The following is a 15,827-nucleotide window of genomic DNA, read 5'->3' as shown; positions in this document are numbered from 1 at the left end:
GTCTTATTTTCTGGGAAACAGGGTATATAGATGAAGGCCACACCTTCATGCTCTAGAAGGTCACACCTTCATTACTGAGCGGGGTAGAAATGAGGTCCTATAGCTCTGAATCCTCAACTTATAAACTGGTACAAAAGAGTAAAATGAAATTTTATGGGTCAAAGTTACTGTAATCTGGATGTCTGTAACACACATCAAAACTATATTTTAACTCATATACTGGCTTCTTGCTGATACTCCATTCATGAAGCCCATTTTCTCTCTAGAGCTTTTGTGCTTATTCTCTCTACCTTGACACTCCCTCCCTGCTGCATCTTCAGATATCTCCCTTTCTCCCTGCTTTCAGGTCACCCCTGGCTCCAATAGTATTTCTTCAGAGGACCATCCAATATTACAGAATCACCTCTCACTTAAATGCAGTAAGATTTTTTTTTCTTCAAAATGTACTGTTATTTAAATAATATTACATATGTATCTACTTTTTCCATTATTCCCACTAGAAGTACAATAAACTCCATGAGACAGAGTCTTTCACTTTTTCACTGTTGTATAAGCAATAGGAAATTGTTGAATGTTGACCAATAGATAACTCTAAATGCAAAACAGAAGACACGAGGTTGATTTCAGAGTGGGAACCTTGGAGAACTTACTTTTTCCTACAAAAACAATAAACAGTCTGCAAATAAATAAATAAGAAAACTGGGGAGATAATTAGGATCTGATATTTTAATTTAAAATTGTGGGGCCATTCTCATTTCCCTTTTAACCAGCCCAATAACACAGCTGCTAGCCGATTTGCAGCCAATGAGAAGTCTGATCTCTTTTGGAGTCCCATTAAAAGCTCCACAATCCATCCAATATTTTTTCAGAACTTATAGCTCTCTGGAAAATATATTCCCAAATTGTTGTTATTATTTAATTTGAGTCAGGGCTCAACTAGGATGGGAGAGTGGAGGCATGAGAAGTTCTATCCCACAGCATTACTGAAAACAATAGAAAGCAATGGCAACATAAGAGCTGATTAAGGGTCTAATTTCAGTTGGGGCAACCAATAACTATAGGGGAATTTGAAAAGATATCTTAAGAACTAGGTGACCACAGAAAATTCTAAAAATTTCCAACAGGTTCCTGGGAATATAAAAAGCCCAATCAGCACTATCTGGTTTAGTTGTGGATAGAGCATTGGCCTGCGAACTGAAAGGTCCCAGGTTCAATTCTGATCAAGGGCACATGCCCTGGTTATGGGCTCAATTCCCAAGAGGCAGCCAATTCATAATTCTCTCTCATCATGGATGTTTCTATCTCTCTCTCCCTTTTCCTTCCTCTCTGAAATCAATAAAAATGTATTTTTTAAAAAGCCCAATGAGGTCCTGTAAAATTATAAAGTGCATACTAAGACTGTAATATAAGTTGCCTAACATTTTAAGGTCAGCTTTCTTATATAGATTTCCTTTTCAAAGGGTAGAAGAAATATAGGCAAGGCATTTATAGAAATCTTCTCACCAATCATTGACTTACCACTAATTTACACTGACCCATGAGCAACCACCAGAAAACCAAGCAAAAATAAATAAATAAATAAAAACAAGAACTTAAAGGGAAAAAAAAGGCTGCTGTAAAACTTAGAGGCTGCAAACTACAGAGAACAGGCTGGACAAAATTAGCCAAAGAAAATTGCTAAATCAAAGAAACAAAACAACAACTAAAAAACAAATCAGGGAAACAACAACAAACTATTGGTGCGAGAGGAATAAGATACCAGAACTGTGACAATACATTATCTAAAATGTCTACATTTGCCAAAAAAGATGAGACATACAAAGATACAGGGAACATACCACATACACAGAAAACAAAAAGAACCAATAGACAATATCCCTGAAGGAGCACAGTTAATGCACTTAGGCATTATATATTATATATTATATATTATATTATGAACTAAGCTAATATATATATATTGTATGTAGCCACTCATCTTGGGCTTCAGCAGAAGGTGACTGGAGCAGTTGACTGGAGCTATGTAAGTAAAAGTCAGTGTTGGGGACTCTGGGTTAGAGCTCAGAAGACAGGCACCCCAGTTTCCTGTCTGGGTCATTCTCTTATACTGTGGAGGTCATTTATCTCATGTAGACATTAGCTATCTGGGCAGTTATTGCTTGGGGGAAGACACTTGACACACTCTATCAGAAAAACCCTTACCCCACAGTGTGGAGACCCATTAAGAAACTGAGAATAACAATTAGCCTCCAGGCAGGAGCAATTGTCCCACCTCATTAGAAAACCTTTCCTCCACCTGTGGACAATTGCCTGATGGTTACTTAAAATTGAATTGAATCAGTCAGCAGGCAGAGGTGGATCTCTGGAGTCTTTGAGTCTTTGCCAGGTCTACTTAGTCAGAAAAAGTGTTAGCCACTGCCCTGCACTAGAGATTCAGAGGCATTGCAGATCTATCTAATACAAGGTCACAAACCCAAACAGTTAGCCAAAAGTGGGGAGGAAAAGCGACAACCTCCAAAGGAAAGAGCAAGAGATTCCTCCAGAAGATGAAATAAATGAAATGGAGATTAAAATGTATCTGGTTTAGGGATCAGAATAATGATGGTGAAGATGCTCAACAGTATTAGAAAAAATATAGTAACTACAAAAAAAAGACAGTTTGGAAACGAACAATGACAGCATTAATAAAGAACATATTAGAAAAGCCTAAAAATCTTCAAAGTGTGCCAGCGGCTTAGACCCAATGGGGAAAGGAGGATACACAGACTTGCCTGCAGCCCCATTGTTTGCACACTTGGTTTTTTTTCCTCTTCTGATTACTAAGCCCAATATATAGGATCACCCAGTTGGGGACACCTGGGAGACTGCAGGAAAAAGTTGTTTTTCTGGAACCTGAGGATTGGAGCAGGAAGTGAACTTTGGAGAGCCAGTTCTGAGGGAGCCTACACCAACAAATCAGTATTGAGTGCTACAGGAAAAGAAGGCTCTAAACACAGCCTAGGGAGGTCAAATAGATTCAGAAGTAAATCCAGAAACACTGCCACCCAGGGGCTGAATCACAAATTGAATCTTGTGTAATAAAAAATAAAGGAATACAAGAAATTAAGACACTGCCTGCTTAAAAATCAGCACTGGCTTACAACACTGAGTAGTGGAACACAGGGATCTGCAACACTGCCTGACTGGGAAAAAGATGTAACAAACAGAACAATAGAGGAAGTGAATGAATTCACTACTGCACATTTTATTTTTTCACTTTTTATTTTTTATTGTTTTTTATTTTTATTTTTTTCATCTTTTACTTAAGAAACTATTTTTTTCTTTTTTTGTCACTTTATTTTACACTTTTAATTATTACATTTTTTATTTTTAATCAGTATACTACTATTTTTTTTACATTTTTTATTTTAAGTGTCATTTTATTTTCACTTTGACTCTGTGATTAGTGTTCTACATTATATTTTAATCTTTCCTTTTGCATTGTTTTACTCTATCTCAACTCTACCTTTATGCCATCACTTTCTTCCTAACCTTTCCCCTTTTAGTGACCTCTCTTATCCTTTTCCTGCTTTAGATTTTCCCTATTCTTACAGTTTACTCTGTTAAAATGTCACCCTACTCATATATCTGATTTGCAATTCCCTGCTCCAAGTCCATACATGCTTCTCTCTTCTCTGTCTTAACTATCCAAAAAATTGTTTTTCTCTCTGTCCTTAAGCTGTTATTTGCTTGAATGTTGACTATATTGATTCTTTATGTCTTTTTGTGAGATTGTTTTGCTTATTTTTTTTTGTTTGCTTTGTTTTTTGCTTCTGTTTTCCCTTGACTTGCTTGATATTAGTTGCTGTTTGTAGTTTGTATTTGTTACTGGCATTTGCTGGGATCAGAGGCTGTTTTCTTGGAGTTTTCTTCCCATATATATAGTTTGTTCCACTTTTCTTTCTTCATTTCTTTCTTTTCTCCTTTATTTATTTATTTTTTTTCCTTTTCACAATTACATTTTGGCACTCCTTTTTTCTTTTTTCCTTTTTCTTTTTCATCTTCTACCTTCTCTCCTGTCCCCTAATTTGTCTTTCTCTAGTGGCTACCTTTATTGATGGTTATTAATAGGTTGAATACATTTCTGTTCAGTGCCTTGTGTTTTATACCAGGTTGTGTTGTATTTTGTGCCTTTAAATTAGGGGTGTCGAACTCAATCAGAGAAGGGACCAAAATCTAAAATCCAGCCTAAATCGCGGGCCGAATGGTTTACTGAACAGTCATAAACTGTCATTGTGATGGAAACGCAGCAGAGTGCAGTGATGACAGCGCGGTGCGGGCCACATTGCAAGGCCTGGCGGGACGGATTTGGCCCGCGGGCCTTGTGTTTGACACATGTGCTTTAAATCAACACAGGAGAGAGACAACTACATAACCAGATATCCATAGAAGAGAGACCATGGGGAGACAAAGAAACAGCCCACATATGAAAGTAAAGCAGGCATCACCACAAAAGGAAGTAAACGAATTAGAGACAAGCAACATATCAGAGCAAAAATTCAGAGAAATGTTCATAAGGTGGCTGAAAAGAATGGAAGACAAATTCGACAATATGAGTAAGAACCAAGAAAAGATGAAGAAGAACCAAGAAGAAATGAAACATGACATCACTGCTGTAAAGAATTCAATTGAAAGCATCAAGAGTAGATTAGAAGAAGCAGAGGACCGCATCAGTGAACTAGAAGACAAGGTGGGAAAAAATACCCAATTAGAGCAGCTTCTAAAAAAAACAATAAATAAATTAAAAAGCAGGACAGCCTAAGAAAACTTTCGGACAACACCAAACAAAACAACGTCCGCTTAACAGGGGTGCCAGAAGGAAAGGAAACTGAGCAAGGAATAGAAAACTTGTTTGAATAATGACAGAAAACTTCCCTGATACAGGGAAGAAAAAACCCGCACAAATCCAAGAAGCTCACAGAGTCCCAAACAAAATGAACCCCAAAAGACCAACGCTAAGGCTTATTATAATTAAATTGCCAAACACCAACAACAAAGTAAGATTCTTAAAAGCAGCCAGAGAGAGACAGAAAGTTACATACAAAGGAATCTAATAAGACCAGCAACTGATTTCTCAACAGAAACTCATCAGGCCAGAAGGGAATGGAATGAAATATACAAAGTCATGCAAAAGAAGGGTCTGAATTCAAGAATACTGAACGAGGCTATCAATCAAAACTGAAGGTGAAATCAGAAGCTTCCCAGACAAAAAAGGAATAAGGGAATTTATCACCACCAAACCAGCAATGCAAGGGTCTGCAGTAAAAAAGAATATAGGAAGCAAAGAAAGAACACAAGGGTAAAGAATAAGAATGGCAACAAGTAAGTACCTATCAATAATAACATTAAATGTAAATGGATTAAATGCTCCAATCAAAAGACACAGGGTAATGGATTGGATAAGAAAACAAGACCCATACATATGCTGTCTACAAGAAACCCACCTCAGAAAAAAAGATGCATGCAGACTGAGAGTGAAGGGATGGAAAAAAAAGGTTTTTTTAGGTGAATGGAAATGAAAAAAAAATAGGGTAGCAATATTTATTTCTGACAAATTAGATCTCAAAGTGAAGGAAATAAGAAGAGATAAGGAAGGCCACTTCATAATACTAAAGGGAGCAATCCATCAAGAAGAAACAACTCTGGTAAACATATATGCACCCAAATACATAAAAACAAACAAACAAACAACAACAACAAAAACCCTGGAGGATATCAAGAGAGAGATTGACAGCAATACACTCATAGAAGGAGACTTTAATACCCCACTATCACCATTGGACAGATCCTCTAAACAAAAAATCAACAAAGAAACATTAATCCTAAATGACTCATAGATCAGATGGAATTGACATCTTCAGAACATTTCACCCCAAAGCTATAGAATATACATTCTTCTTAAGTGCACATGGGTCATTTTTAAAGATAGACCATATGCTGGGACATAGGCAAAAACTTTTCAAATTCAAGTAGATAGAAATCATATCAAGCATCTTCTCAGATCACATTGGCATAAAACTGGAAATCAACTACAGTAAAAACAATACCCAAAAAATCAAACACATGGAGACTAAACAGCATGCTATTAAACAATTACTGTGTTACCAGAGAGATCAAAGAAATAAAATCATAAAATAAAAAATAATAAAATAAAAAATATCATGGTAACAAATGACAATGAAAACACAACAATTCAAATTCTATGGGACACAGAGAAATCAGTCTTGAGAGGGAAGTTCATATCTCTATAACCTACTGCAAAAAATAAGAAACAATGGTAATAAATTACCTAAACCTTACAACTCAAATAGTTAGAAAGAGAGCAACAAGAAAGGCCTAGTGTAAGCAAAAGGAAGGAAGCGATAAAGATCAGAGCAGAGATAAACAACATAAAAGAAACAATACAAAAGATCAACAAAACCTAGAGCTGGTTCTTTGAAAAGATAAACAAGATAGATGAACCTCTAGCCAGGGTCACGAAGAAGCAAAGAGAGAAGACCTGTGGGGAGCTTCTCTGAAAGCAGGGGTCTCACTTGTTGAGACATAGTTCTCCTTTCCTCCCTCTGCTGGAGGACATTAAGGGGGAGATTAATAACAATACAATCATAGTAGGAGATTTTAATACCCCACTGTCATCCTTCGACAAAGTATCTAAACAAAAAAATCAGCAAAGAAATATCAATCCTAAATGACTCACTAGACCACATGTGTCAAACACAAGGCCCGCGGGCCAAATCCGTCCCGCCAGGCCTTGCAATGTGGCCCGCACCGCACTGTCATCACTGCACTCTGCTGCGTTTCCATCACAATGACAGTTTATGACTGTTCAGTAAACCATTCGGCCCGCGATTTAGGCTGGATTTTAGATTTTGGTCCCTTCTCTGATTGAGTTCGACACCACTACACTAGACCATATGGAATTAATTGACATCTTCAGGACATTCCACCCCAAAGCCACAGAATATACATTCTTCTCAAGTGCACATGGGACATTCTCAAAGATAGACCACATTTTTGGGACATAGGCAAAGTCTCTTCAAATTCAAGAAGATAGAAATCATATCAAGCATCTTCTCAGATCATAATGGCATAATACTGGAAATTAACTACAATAAAAATAATCCAAATAAATCGAACACATGGAGACTAAACAGTATGCTATTCAACAAGGACTGGGTTACCAGAGAATTCAAGAAAGAAATTAAAAGCATCCTGGAAACAAATGACAATGAAAACACAACAATCCAAAATCTATGGGACACAGCAAAAGCAGTTTTGAGAGGGAAGATCATATCTTTACAAGACTATAAAAAAAAAAAAAATGGTAACAAATGATCTAACTCTACAACTCAAAGAGTTAGAAAAAGAGCAACAAGAAAAGCCCAGTGTAAGCAGAAGGAAGGAAATAACAAAAATTAGAGCAGAGATAAACGACATAGAGACCAAAGAAACAATACATAAGATCAATAAAACCAAGCGCTGGTTCTTTGAAAGGATAAACAAGATAGATGAACCTCTAGCCAGGCTAACCAAGAAACAAAGAGAGAGGACCCAAATAAACAAAATCAGAAATGAAAGAGGTGAAATAACAACAGACCCCGCCGAAATACAAAGGATTGTTACAAAATATTACGAACAACTCTATTCCAACAAACTGAACAACCTGGAGGAAATGGACATATTCCTAGAAAAATACAAACTTCCAAAACTCAGTCAGGAAGAATCTATAAATCTTAATAGAACAGTAATTTGGGAAGAAATTGAAACAGTCATCAAAAAGCTTCCAGCAAACAAAAGCCCAGGGCCAGATGGCTTCACAGGAGAGTTTTACCAAACATTCAAGGAAGAACTAAAACTTATCCTCCTCAGACTATTCCAAAAAATTCAAGAGGAAGGAACACTTCCAAACTTCTTCTATGAAGCCAGCATCACCCTAATACCAAAACCAGATAAAGACAACTCAATGAAAGAGAATTACAGGCCAATATTCCTTATGAACATAGATGCCAAAATCCTCCACAATATTCTAGCAAATCGGCTCCAGCAGAGCATCAAAAAGATCATACACTATGACCAAGTAGGATTTATTCCAGAAATGCAAGGATGGTACAATATCCACAAATCAATAAATGTGATACATCACATAAACAAATTAAAAGATAAAAATCATATAGTCATATCAATTGATGCAGAAAAAGCATTTGATAAAATCCAACACCCTTTCCTGATAAAAACTCTCAACAAGGTGGGAGTACAAGGATCATACCTCAATATAATAAAAGCTATATATGATAAACCCACAGCCAATATTATACTCAATGGGCAAAAACTAAAACCATTCCCTCTAAGAACAGGAACAAGACAGGGATGCCCACTCTCACCACTCCTGTTTGACATAGTATTGGAAGTACTAGCCATTGCAATTAGACAAGAGGAGGAAATAAAAGGCATCCAAATTGGAAAAGCAGAAGTAAAGTTATCCTTATTTGCAGATTACATGATATTGTACATAAAAAACCCAAAAGACTCCATAAAAAAACTAATTGACTTAATAAATGAATTTGGCAATGTAGCAGGATACAAAATTAACACCAAGAAATCCATGGCATTTCTATACACCAACAGTGAAATTTCAGAAGCAGAGACTAAAAAAGCAATTCCATTTACCATCGCACCAAAAAAATTAAGATACCTAGGAATAAATTTAACTAAGGAAGTAAAGGACCTATATGCGGAAAACTACATGACACTGAAAAAAGAGGTAGAGGAAGATGTAAACAGATGGAAGAAAATACCATGTTTATGGATTGGTAGAATCAACATCATCAAAATGTCCATACTTCCTAAAGCAATCTATAGGTTCAATGCACTCCCCATTAAAATACCAACGGCATATTTCACTGAACTATAAAGAACTCTCCAAAAGTTCATTTGGAACAATAAAAGACCCCGAATAGCCACAGCAATCCTGAGAAAGAAGAGTAAAGTAGGAGGGATCTCAATACCAGACTTCAAATTGTATTACAAAGCCACTGTTCTCAAAACAACCTGGTACTGATATAAGAATAGACATATAGATAAATGAAATAGAATCAAGAACCCAGATATCAACCCAAATCACTATGCTCAATTAATATTTGATAAAGGAGGCAGAAATATACAATGGAGTCAAGACAGTCTCTTCAATAAATGGTGTTGGGAAAATTGGACAGATACATGCAAAAGAATGAAACTAGATCACCAACTTACACCATACACAAAAATAAACTCAATATAAATACAGGACTTAATCATTAGATGGGCAACCATAAAAATACTATAAGCATCCATGGGCAGCAAAATCTCAAACATATGCCAAAAGAACTTCTTCACTGATACTACCCCTAGGGCAATGGAAGCTAAAGAGAAAATAAACAAATGGGACTTCATCAAAATAAAAAGCTTTTTTACAGCAAAAGAAACCATCAACAAAACAACAAGAAAGCCCACTGTGTGGGAGAACATATTTGCAAATGTTACCACTGATAAAGGTTTAATCTCCAACATCTACAGACAGCTTATACAACTAAACAAAAGGAAGATGAATGATCCAATTAAAAAATAGGCAATGGACCTAAATAGAATATTTTCAAAAGAAGACAGAAGGGAGGCCAAAAGACACATGAAAACATGCTCAAAGTCACTAATTATCCGAGAGATGCAAATCAAAACAACAATGCTGTACCATCTCACACCTGTCAGAACAGCCAACATCAACAAATCAATAAACGACAAGTGTTGGCGAGGTTGTGGAGAAAAAGGAACCCTCTTGCACTGCTAGTGGGAATGCAGACTGGTGCAACCACTGTGGAGAACAGTATGGAGTTTCCTCAAAAAACTGAAAATGGAACTCCCATTTGACCCAGTAATCCCACTCCTAGGAATATATCCCAAGAAACTAGAAACACCAATCAGAAAGGATATATGCACCCCTATGTTCATAGCAGCACAATCTACAATAGCCAGAATTTGGAAACAGCCTAGGTGCCCGTCAGCAGATGATTGGATCAAAAAATTATGGTACATCTACACAATGGAATACTATGCTGCCATAAAAAAGAAGGAATTCTTATCATTTGCAGCAACCTGGATGGAACTGGAGAATATCATGCTGAGTGAAATAAGCCAATCAATGAAAGAGAAACACCACATGACCTCACTCATTTATGGATAATAAAGAACATTATAAACCGATGAACCAAAAGATAGATATAGAGACAGTAAAGCAATAAGCAGACTGTCAAATTACAGTGGGGAGTGGAGGGAGATTTGGGGGAGATAATAGATCAACTGAAGGACTTGTATACATGCATATAAGTACAACCAATGGACATAAAACTCTGGGAAGGGAGGGTATGTATGGGAGGGAGGGGGGGCAAAAAAAATCAATAAAATATATTAAAAAAAAGAAAAAAAAAAAAAAGAAACCATCAACAGAACAATAAGAAACGCCACTGTATGGGAGAACATATTTGCAAATGTTACCACTGATAAAGGTTTAATCTCCAACATCTACAGGCAAGTTATACAATTTAATAAAAGGAAGATAAATGATCCAATAAAAAATGGGCAATGGGCCTAAATAGAATCTTTTCGAAAAAAGACAGAAGGAAGACTAAGAGACACATGAAAACATGCTCAAAGTCCCTAATTATTAGAGAGATGCATATCAAAACAACAATGCGGTTCCATCTCACACTTGTCACAGTGACTATCATCAAGAAATCAAAAAACGACAAGTGTTGGCAAGGATGTGGAGAAAAAAGAACCCTCATGCACTGCTGGTGGGAATGCAGAATGGTGTAGCCACTGTGGAGAACAGTATGGAGTTTCCTCAATAAACTAAAAATGGAACTCCCATTTGACCCAGTAATTCCACTTCTAGGAATATATCCTAAAAAACTGGAAACATCAACAAGAAAGGATATATGCACCCTTATGTTCATAGCAGCACAATTTACAATAGCTAAGATTTGGAAGCAGCCTAGGTGCCCATCAACAGATGACTGGATCAGAAAAGTATGGTACATCTGTACAATGGAATACTATGCTTCCATAAAAAGAATGAATTCTTACCCTTTACAGTAACCTGGATGGAACTGGAGAACATTATGCTAAGTGAAATAAGCCAATCAATTAAAGAAAATACCACATGATTTCACTTATTTATGGATAATAAAGAACATTATAAATTGATGAACAAAAAGATAGATACAGAGACAGTAAAGCATCAAACAGACTGCCAAATTATAGCAGGAAGGTTAGGGAGAGGTGGGGGAGATAAGAGATCAATCAAAGAACTTGTTAGCATGCATAATCAATGGATGCAAAACACTGGGAGGTGAGGGCATGTATGGGAGTGGGTTGGGGGGATAATGGTAAGATATGTACACATATAATAACTCAAAAACAAAACAAAAAATAGGACAGTGTAAAGGGGCTTGGAAGAACATGAATCATAACAATATTCACATTTTCAGTATCCCAGAAGGAGAAGAAAGGGAAAAAAAGAGAAAGAATGTATTTAAAGAAATAATGGCAGAAAACTTCCCTAACCTGGTTAAGAAAAGTGTCACACAAGTTCAGGAGGCTCAGAGTCCCAAGGAAGAAGAACCCAAACAGGACCACATCTAGACACATCATAATTAAAATGCAAAAATTTAAAGAAAAAGAATATTAAAGGCAGCAAGAGAAAAGCAATTTAGTACCTACAACAGAGCTCCCATATGCTGACACCTGATTTCTCATCAGAAACTCTATAGGCCAATAGAAATGTCATGGAATACTCAAGGTAATGGAAAACAAGGATCTGAAACCAATAGTACTATATCCAACAAGACTATCATTCAAAATAAATGATGAGATAAAGAAGGCTAAAGAAGTTCATCACCACCAAGCCAGCATTACAAGAAATGCTAAAGGGTCTGTTTAATAATAAGAAGAAATAGAGAGGAAAACCTAGGCATACAAAATTAAAATGGTAATAAGTAAGTACCTAGATTTTAACACCTTGCTGACTTCACTGGATAGATCTTGCAGACAAAAAATTAACAAAGAAATAGTGATTCTAAAAGACACACTGAGCATATGGATTTAATTGACATTTATGTTTCTCACATTGATGTTTCTGTTTCTCTCCTTTTCCCTTCCTCTCTCTCTAAAATCAATTTTTAAAAAAATCCTCAGAATATTTCACCCCAAAGCTGAAGAATATACATTCTCCTCAAGTAGAGCATTCATAGACATAGACCACGTTAGGACACAAAATAAGTCTCTTCAAATTCAAGAAGACTGAAATCATATCAAGTACCTTCTCAAATCACAATGGAATAAAATTAGAAATCAATTATATTAAAAACACCCCAAAACATTCAAACACATGGAGGCTAAGTAGCATATTATTAAACAATAAATGGGTTACCAAAGAGATCAAGAAAGAAATAAAAAACTTCCTGGAAACAAATGAAAATGAAAATACAACAACTCATATTAATATCAGAAATAGAAAAGGAGATATCCCTACCAACTTTATAGAAATAAAGAGGGTTATAAGATGATTGGTGGTGGCCTAGGTCTGGGTGTGGGGAGTGACTACTAACAGGTATAGGGTTTAATTTGGGGTGATGGAAATGTTCTACAGTTAACATTGTTGTGCCAGTTGCAAAACTCTGTGAATATACTAAAAATTGATGAATTACTTTAAACAAGTGAATTTTACAGAATCACAAATAGCATTATATCCCTATGATGTTTTAAAAAGCCTGGATAGCCTACCTGGTGTGGCTCAGTGGTTGAGCATTAACCTATGAACCAGGAGGTCACAGTTCAATTCCCAGTAAGGGCACATGAATGGGTTGCAGGCTCAATCTCAGTAAAGGCTGTGCAGGAAGCTGCTGATCAACGATTCTGTCTTATCACTGGTGATTCCATCTCTCTCCCCCTCCCTTCCTCTCTCTGAAATCAATAAAAACATAATAAAATTTTAAAGTCAGGTTAGTCCTGGCTGATGTGGCTCAGTTGGTTTGTGTGTTGTCCTAGACACTGAAAGGTTGCAGATTCAATTCCTAGTCAGGGCCATTACCTAGGCTGCAGATTTGATCCCTGGTTTGGGTGTGTAGGGAGGGTAGTTTCTCACATTGATGTTTCTGTTTTTCTCCCTTTCCCTTCCTCTCTCTCTAAAATCAATTTTTTAAAAAAATCCTCAGGTGATGACTTAAAAAAAAACAAAACAAAACAAAACAAAAACATAAATAAAATATGTCAGGATAAAACTGGACCCAAAGCATAGGGGAAATGATTATCCTTGGGAAGGAGGAAGGCACTTCCTTCATGAAATCAGAGGGAAATATGAGGAAGGATAGCAATAGAGTATTAAGTGAAGTAAAAATTAGAGGCCTCATTTTGATACATCCTTACTTTGTGTTCCAGATCTCAATCCTTTGCAGGGAGCTTTCCTCCGAACATCTTAGAAGTGCTGCCTTCTCACAGTCCCACCTACCATGGCCTTCTCCATACAAGTCACCATCACTCACCTGGGCACCATTCTTTTGCCTCCTTCTTTTTAACAATCCAGGGTTCTTTCCCCTGTTCCAATAAGGAGATCACATCTGGCTTAGAATCAGAAAGTCCTGCTCAAGGTAAAAAAAAAAAAAAAGGATGTTATGGTTGTCCCAGAATTAAAATTAATCTATGATTATCAAGAAAGAAGAGTAAGTAGTTTAAGGGTGAAAGTCAGAGGAATAAGAAAGATAGAGTTGTAAAATGGAGCAGTCAAGTTTTAAGTTCGCAAGAAACAACTATTCTTTGGTAAGCAAGAGTCATTAATTCAGCCAGACACTTGAAAAAGCACTCACAAGAAATTGATAGCAAAGAACATAAAAATTCCAGAAGGCCAATTCTGAATTTTGAGGGGCAGATAAATTTACCCAGTGAGATCAGGTTGTTATAATTTTCCAACATTATATCTCGGTACAAATCCTTTTGGGTAGAGTGCAAGCATTCCCATTCCTTTTGAGAGAAGAAAATGGCCACATCTTCAAACTTCAGACCCTGTAACCAGAGATAAATATATTGTACTATTTGGGATATTAATGGACAAAACCTTATAATAGAATAAAAGAAAATGGAGAAAGCAATTCAGTAAGGAAATTGCTTGGGAAAATAGGCTATGCTGGACTCTTCAACATGAATGGGTCAGTGTAGAAACAAGAGTGATCAGAGAACACAATTATTCTTGGTGCATATATCATTTTTTTTTTTAAATATATTTTATTGATTTCTTACAGAGAGAAAGAGAGAGGGATAGAGAGCCAGAAACATCAATGAGAGAGAATCATCAATCAGCTGCCTCCTGCACACCCCCTACCGGGGATGTGCCCGCAACTAATGTACATGCCCTTGACCGGAATTGAACCTGGGACCTTTCGGTCTGCAGACCGACGCTCTGGTGCATATATCATTCTTAAACATGCCTGCAACTATAAATGTTACCTCTTGTCATTATCCTCTTCCATTAGCCACTCAGGTCTGGGAATAAACAAAGGCCAGATAATTGGTGTTTCCCAACTAAGTAAAACTATACTGAAGTACACAGCACAATCTATCTTCAGCACATAACACTTGATCATATCCTTCCCTTCTCCCAGTAAATTTTTTATAAGTCTGAATTATTAAAAAATATCTTATAAAACTTCTATTTCTGAAATTGAATTTAAATATAACTTAGTGACTTAATCATATAGTCAAAACTCAAGCTCAGAAATATGCCAGAAAATTAATCCTAATCACTTTTCCTTATTATAAAAAATTATGCTACCAAAGGCTGCTGTCCTGCATCCCCCTGTTCTACAACAAATGTTTAGGTATTCATTTTGCAGAGTCTGGCTTATATAGGGCTGGATTCTTCATGCAGGTACAGTTTGTGGAGCCATACTCTTCATTAGTGTGTGCTTTCTTGATGCATCAAGAATCCCCCGTCTCCTTTCCCTCCATCTTGCTTTCAATAAAACACTTCTTTTGAACTTGTTTCACCTCCTCTCTCTCTCTCTCTCTCTCTCTCTCTCTCTCTCTCTCTCTTTTAATATATTTATTTTTTACAGAGAGGAAGGGAGAGAGATAGAGAGCTAGAAACGTCGATGAGAGAGAACCATCAACCAGCTGCCTCTTGCACACCCCCTACTGGGGATGTGCCCGCAACCAACATGCATGCCCTTGACCAGAATCGAACCTGGGACCTTTCAGTCTGCAGACCGACGCTCTACCACTGAGCCAAACCGGTTTCAGCCCACCTCCTCTCTTGACTTCTGTTGAATAGAGGCAGGAACCCCTTCAATTCTGACAAAAGCATGGAAGAGGGCTCAACCTCATTTAGTACCAAAATATGCAAATTTAAAATCAGAATAATATATCAATTCATACCCACCAACTGACTGAAAATATAAAAGTCTGACAATACCAAGTGTTAATAAGGATATGAAGTAACAGGATTTTTAAATGGGTATAAACACTGGAAAGCAACTGAGCAGTGTCAGGAAGGTTAAAGATGCATATACCCTATGACCCAACAACTCTATTTCTAGTTATATATCTAGAGAAAATCCTTATATATGATACCAAGAAATAAGTTCAAAAAGTCCACATGAATATAAAAGAAAAATGTATATTTATACAATAAATGGCTATATAGTAGGATAAATTCACAATCTGAATGAACTTTCTCAATATACACTAAGAGACAAGTAATAAAGTTG

General features: G+C 36.6%; 1 protein-coding gene across 1 annotated transcript in view; it reads right to left on the bottom strand.

Annotated features, from left to right (window-relative positions):
* The window catches only part of LOC118720846 (zinc finger protein 568), a 34,726-nt gene that overhangs the window by 6,429 nt on the left and 12,470 nt on the right, over positions 1 to 15,827 (bottom strand). Inside the window, exons 3-4 of the mRNA XM_036441216.2 lie at positions 14,004 to 14,127; positions 13,611 to 13,706 (exon numbers count right to left, since the gene is read on the bottom strand). Of these exons, the coding sequence (XP_036297109.1) occupies positions 13,611 to 13,706; positions 14,004 to 14,127 (220 nt within the window). The remainder of the gene's footprint in view (positions 1 to 13,610; positions 13,707 to 14,003; positions 14,128 to 15,827) is intronic.

The sequence above is a fragment of the Pipistrellus kuhlii genome, unplaced genomic scaffold, assembly GCF_014108245.1.
Source record: "Pipistrellus kuhlii isolate mPipKuh1 unplaced genomic scaffold, mPipKuh1.p scaffold_m20_p_17, whole genome shotgun sequence".
NCBI lineage: Eukaryota > Metazoa > Chordata > Mammalia > Chiroptera > Vespertilionidae > Pipistrellus > Pipistrellus kuhlii.
The sequence above is the reverse complement of the archived record's forward strand: the minus strand, read 5'-3'. Positions and strand labels throughout refer to the sequence as shown.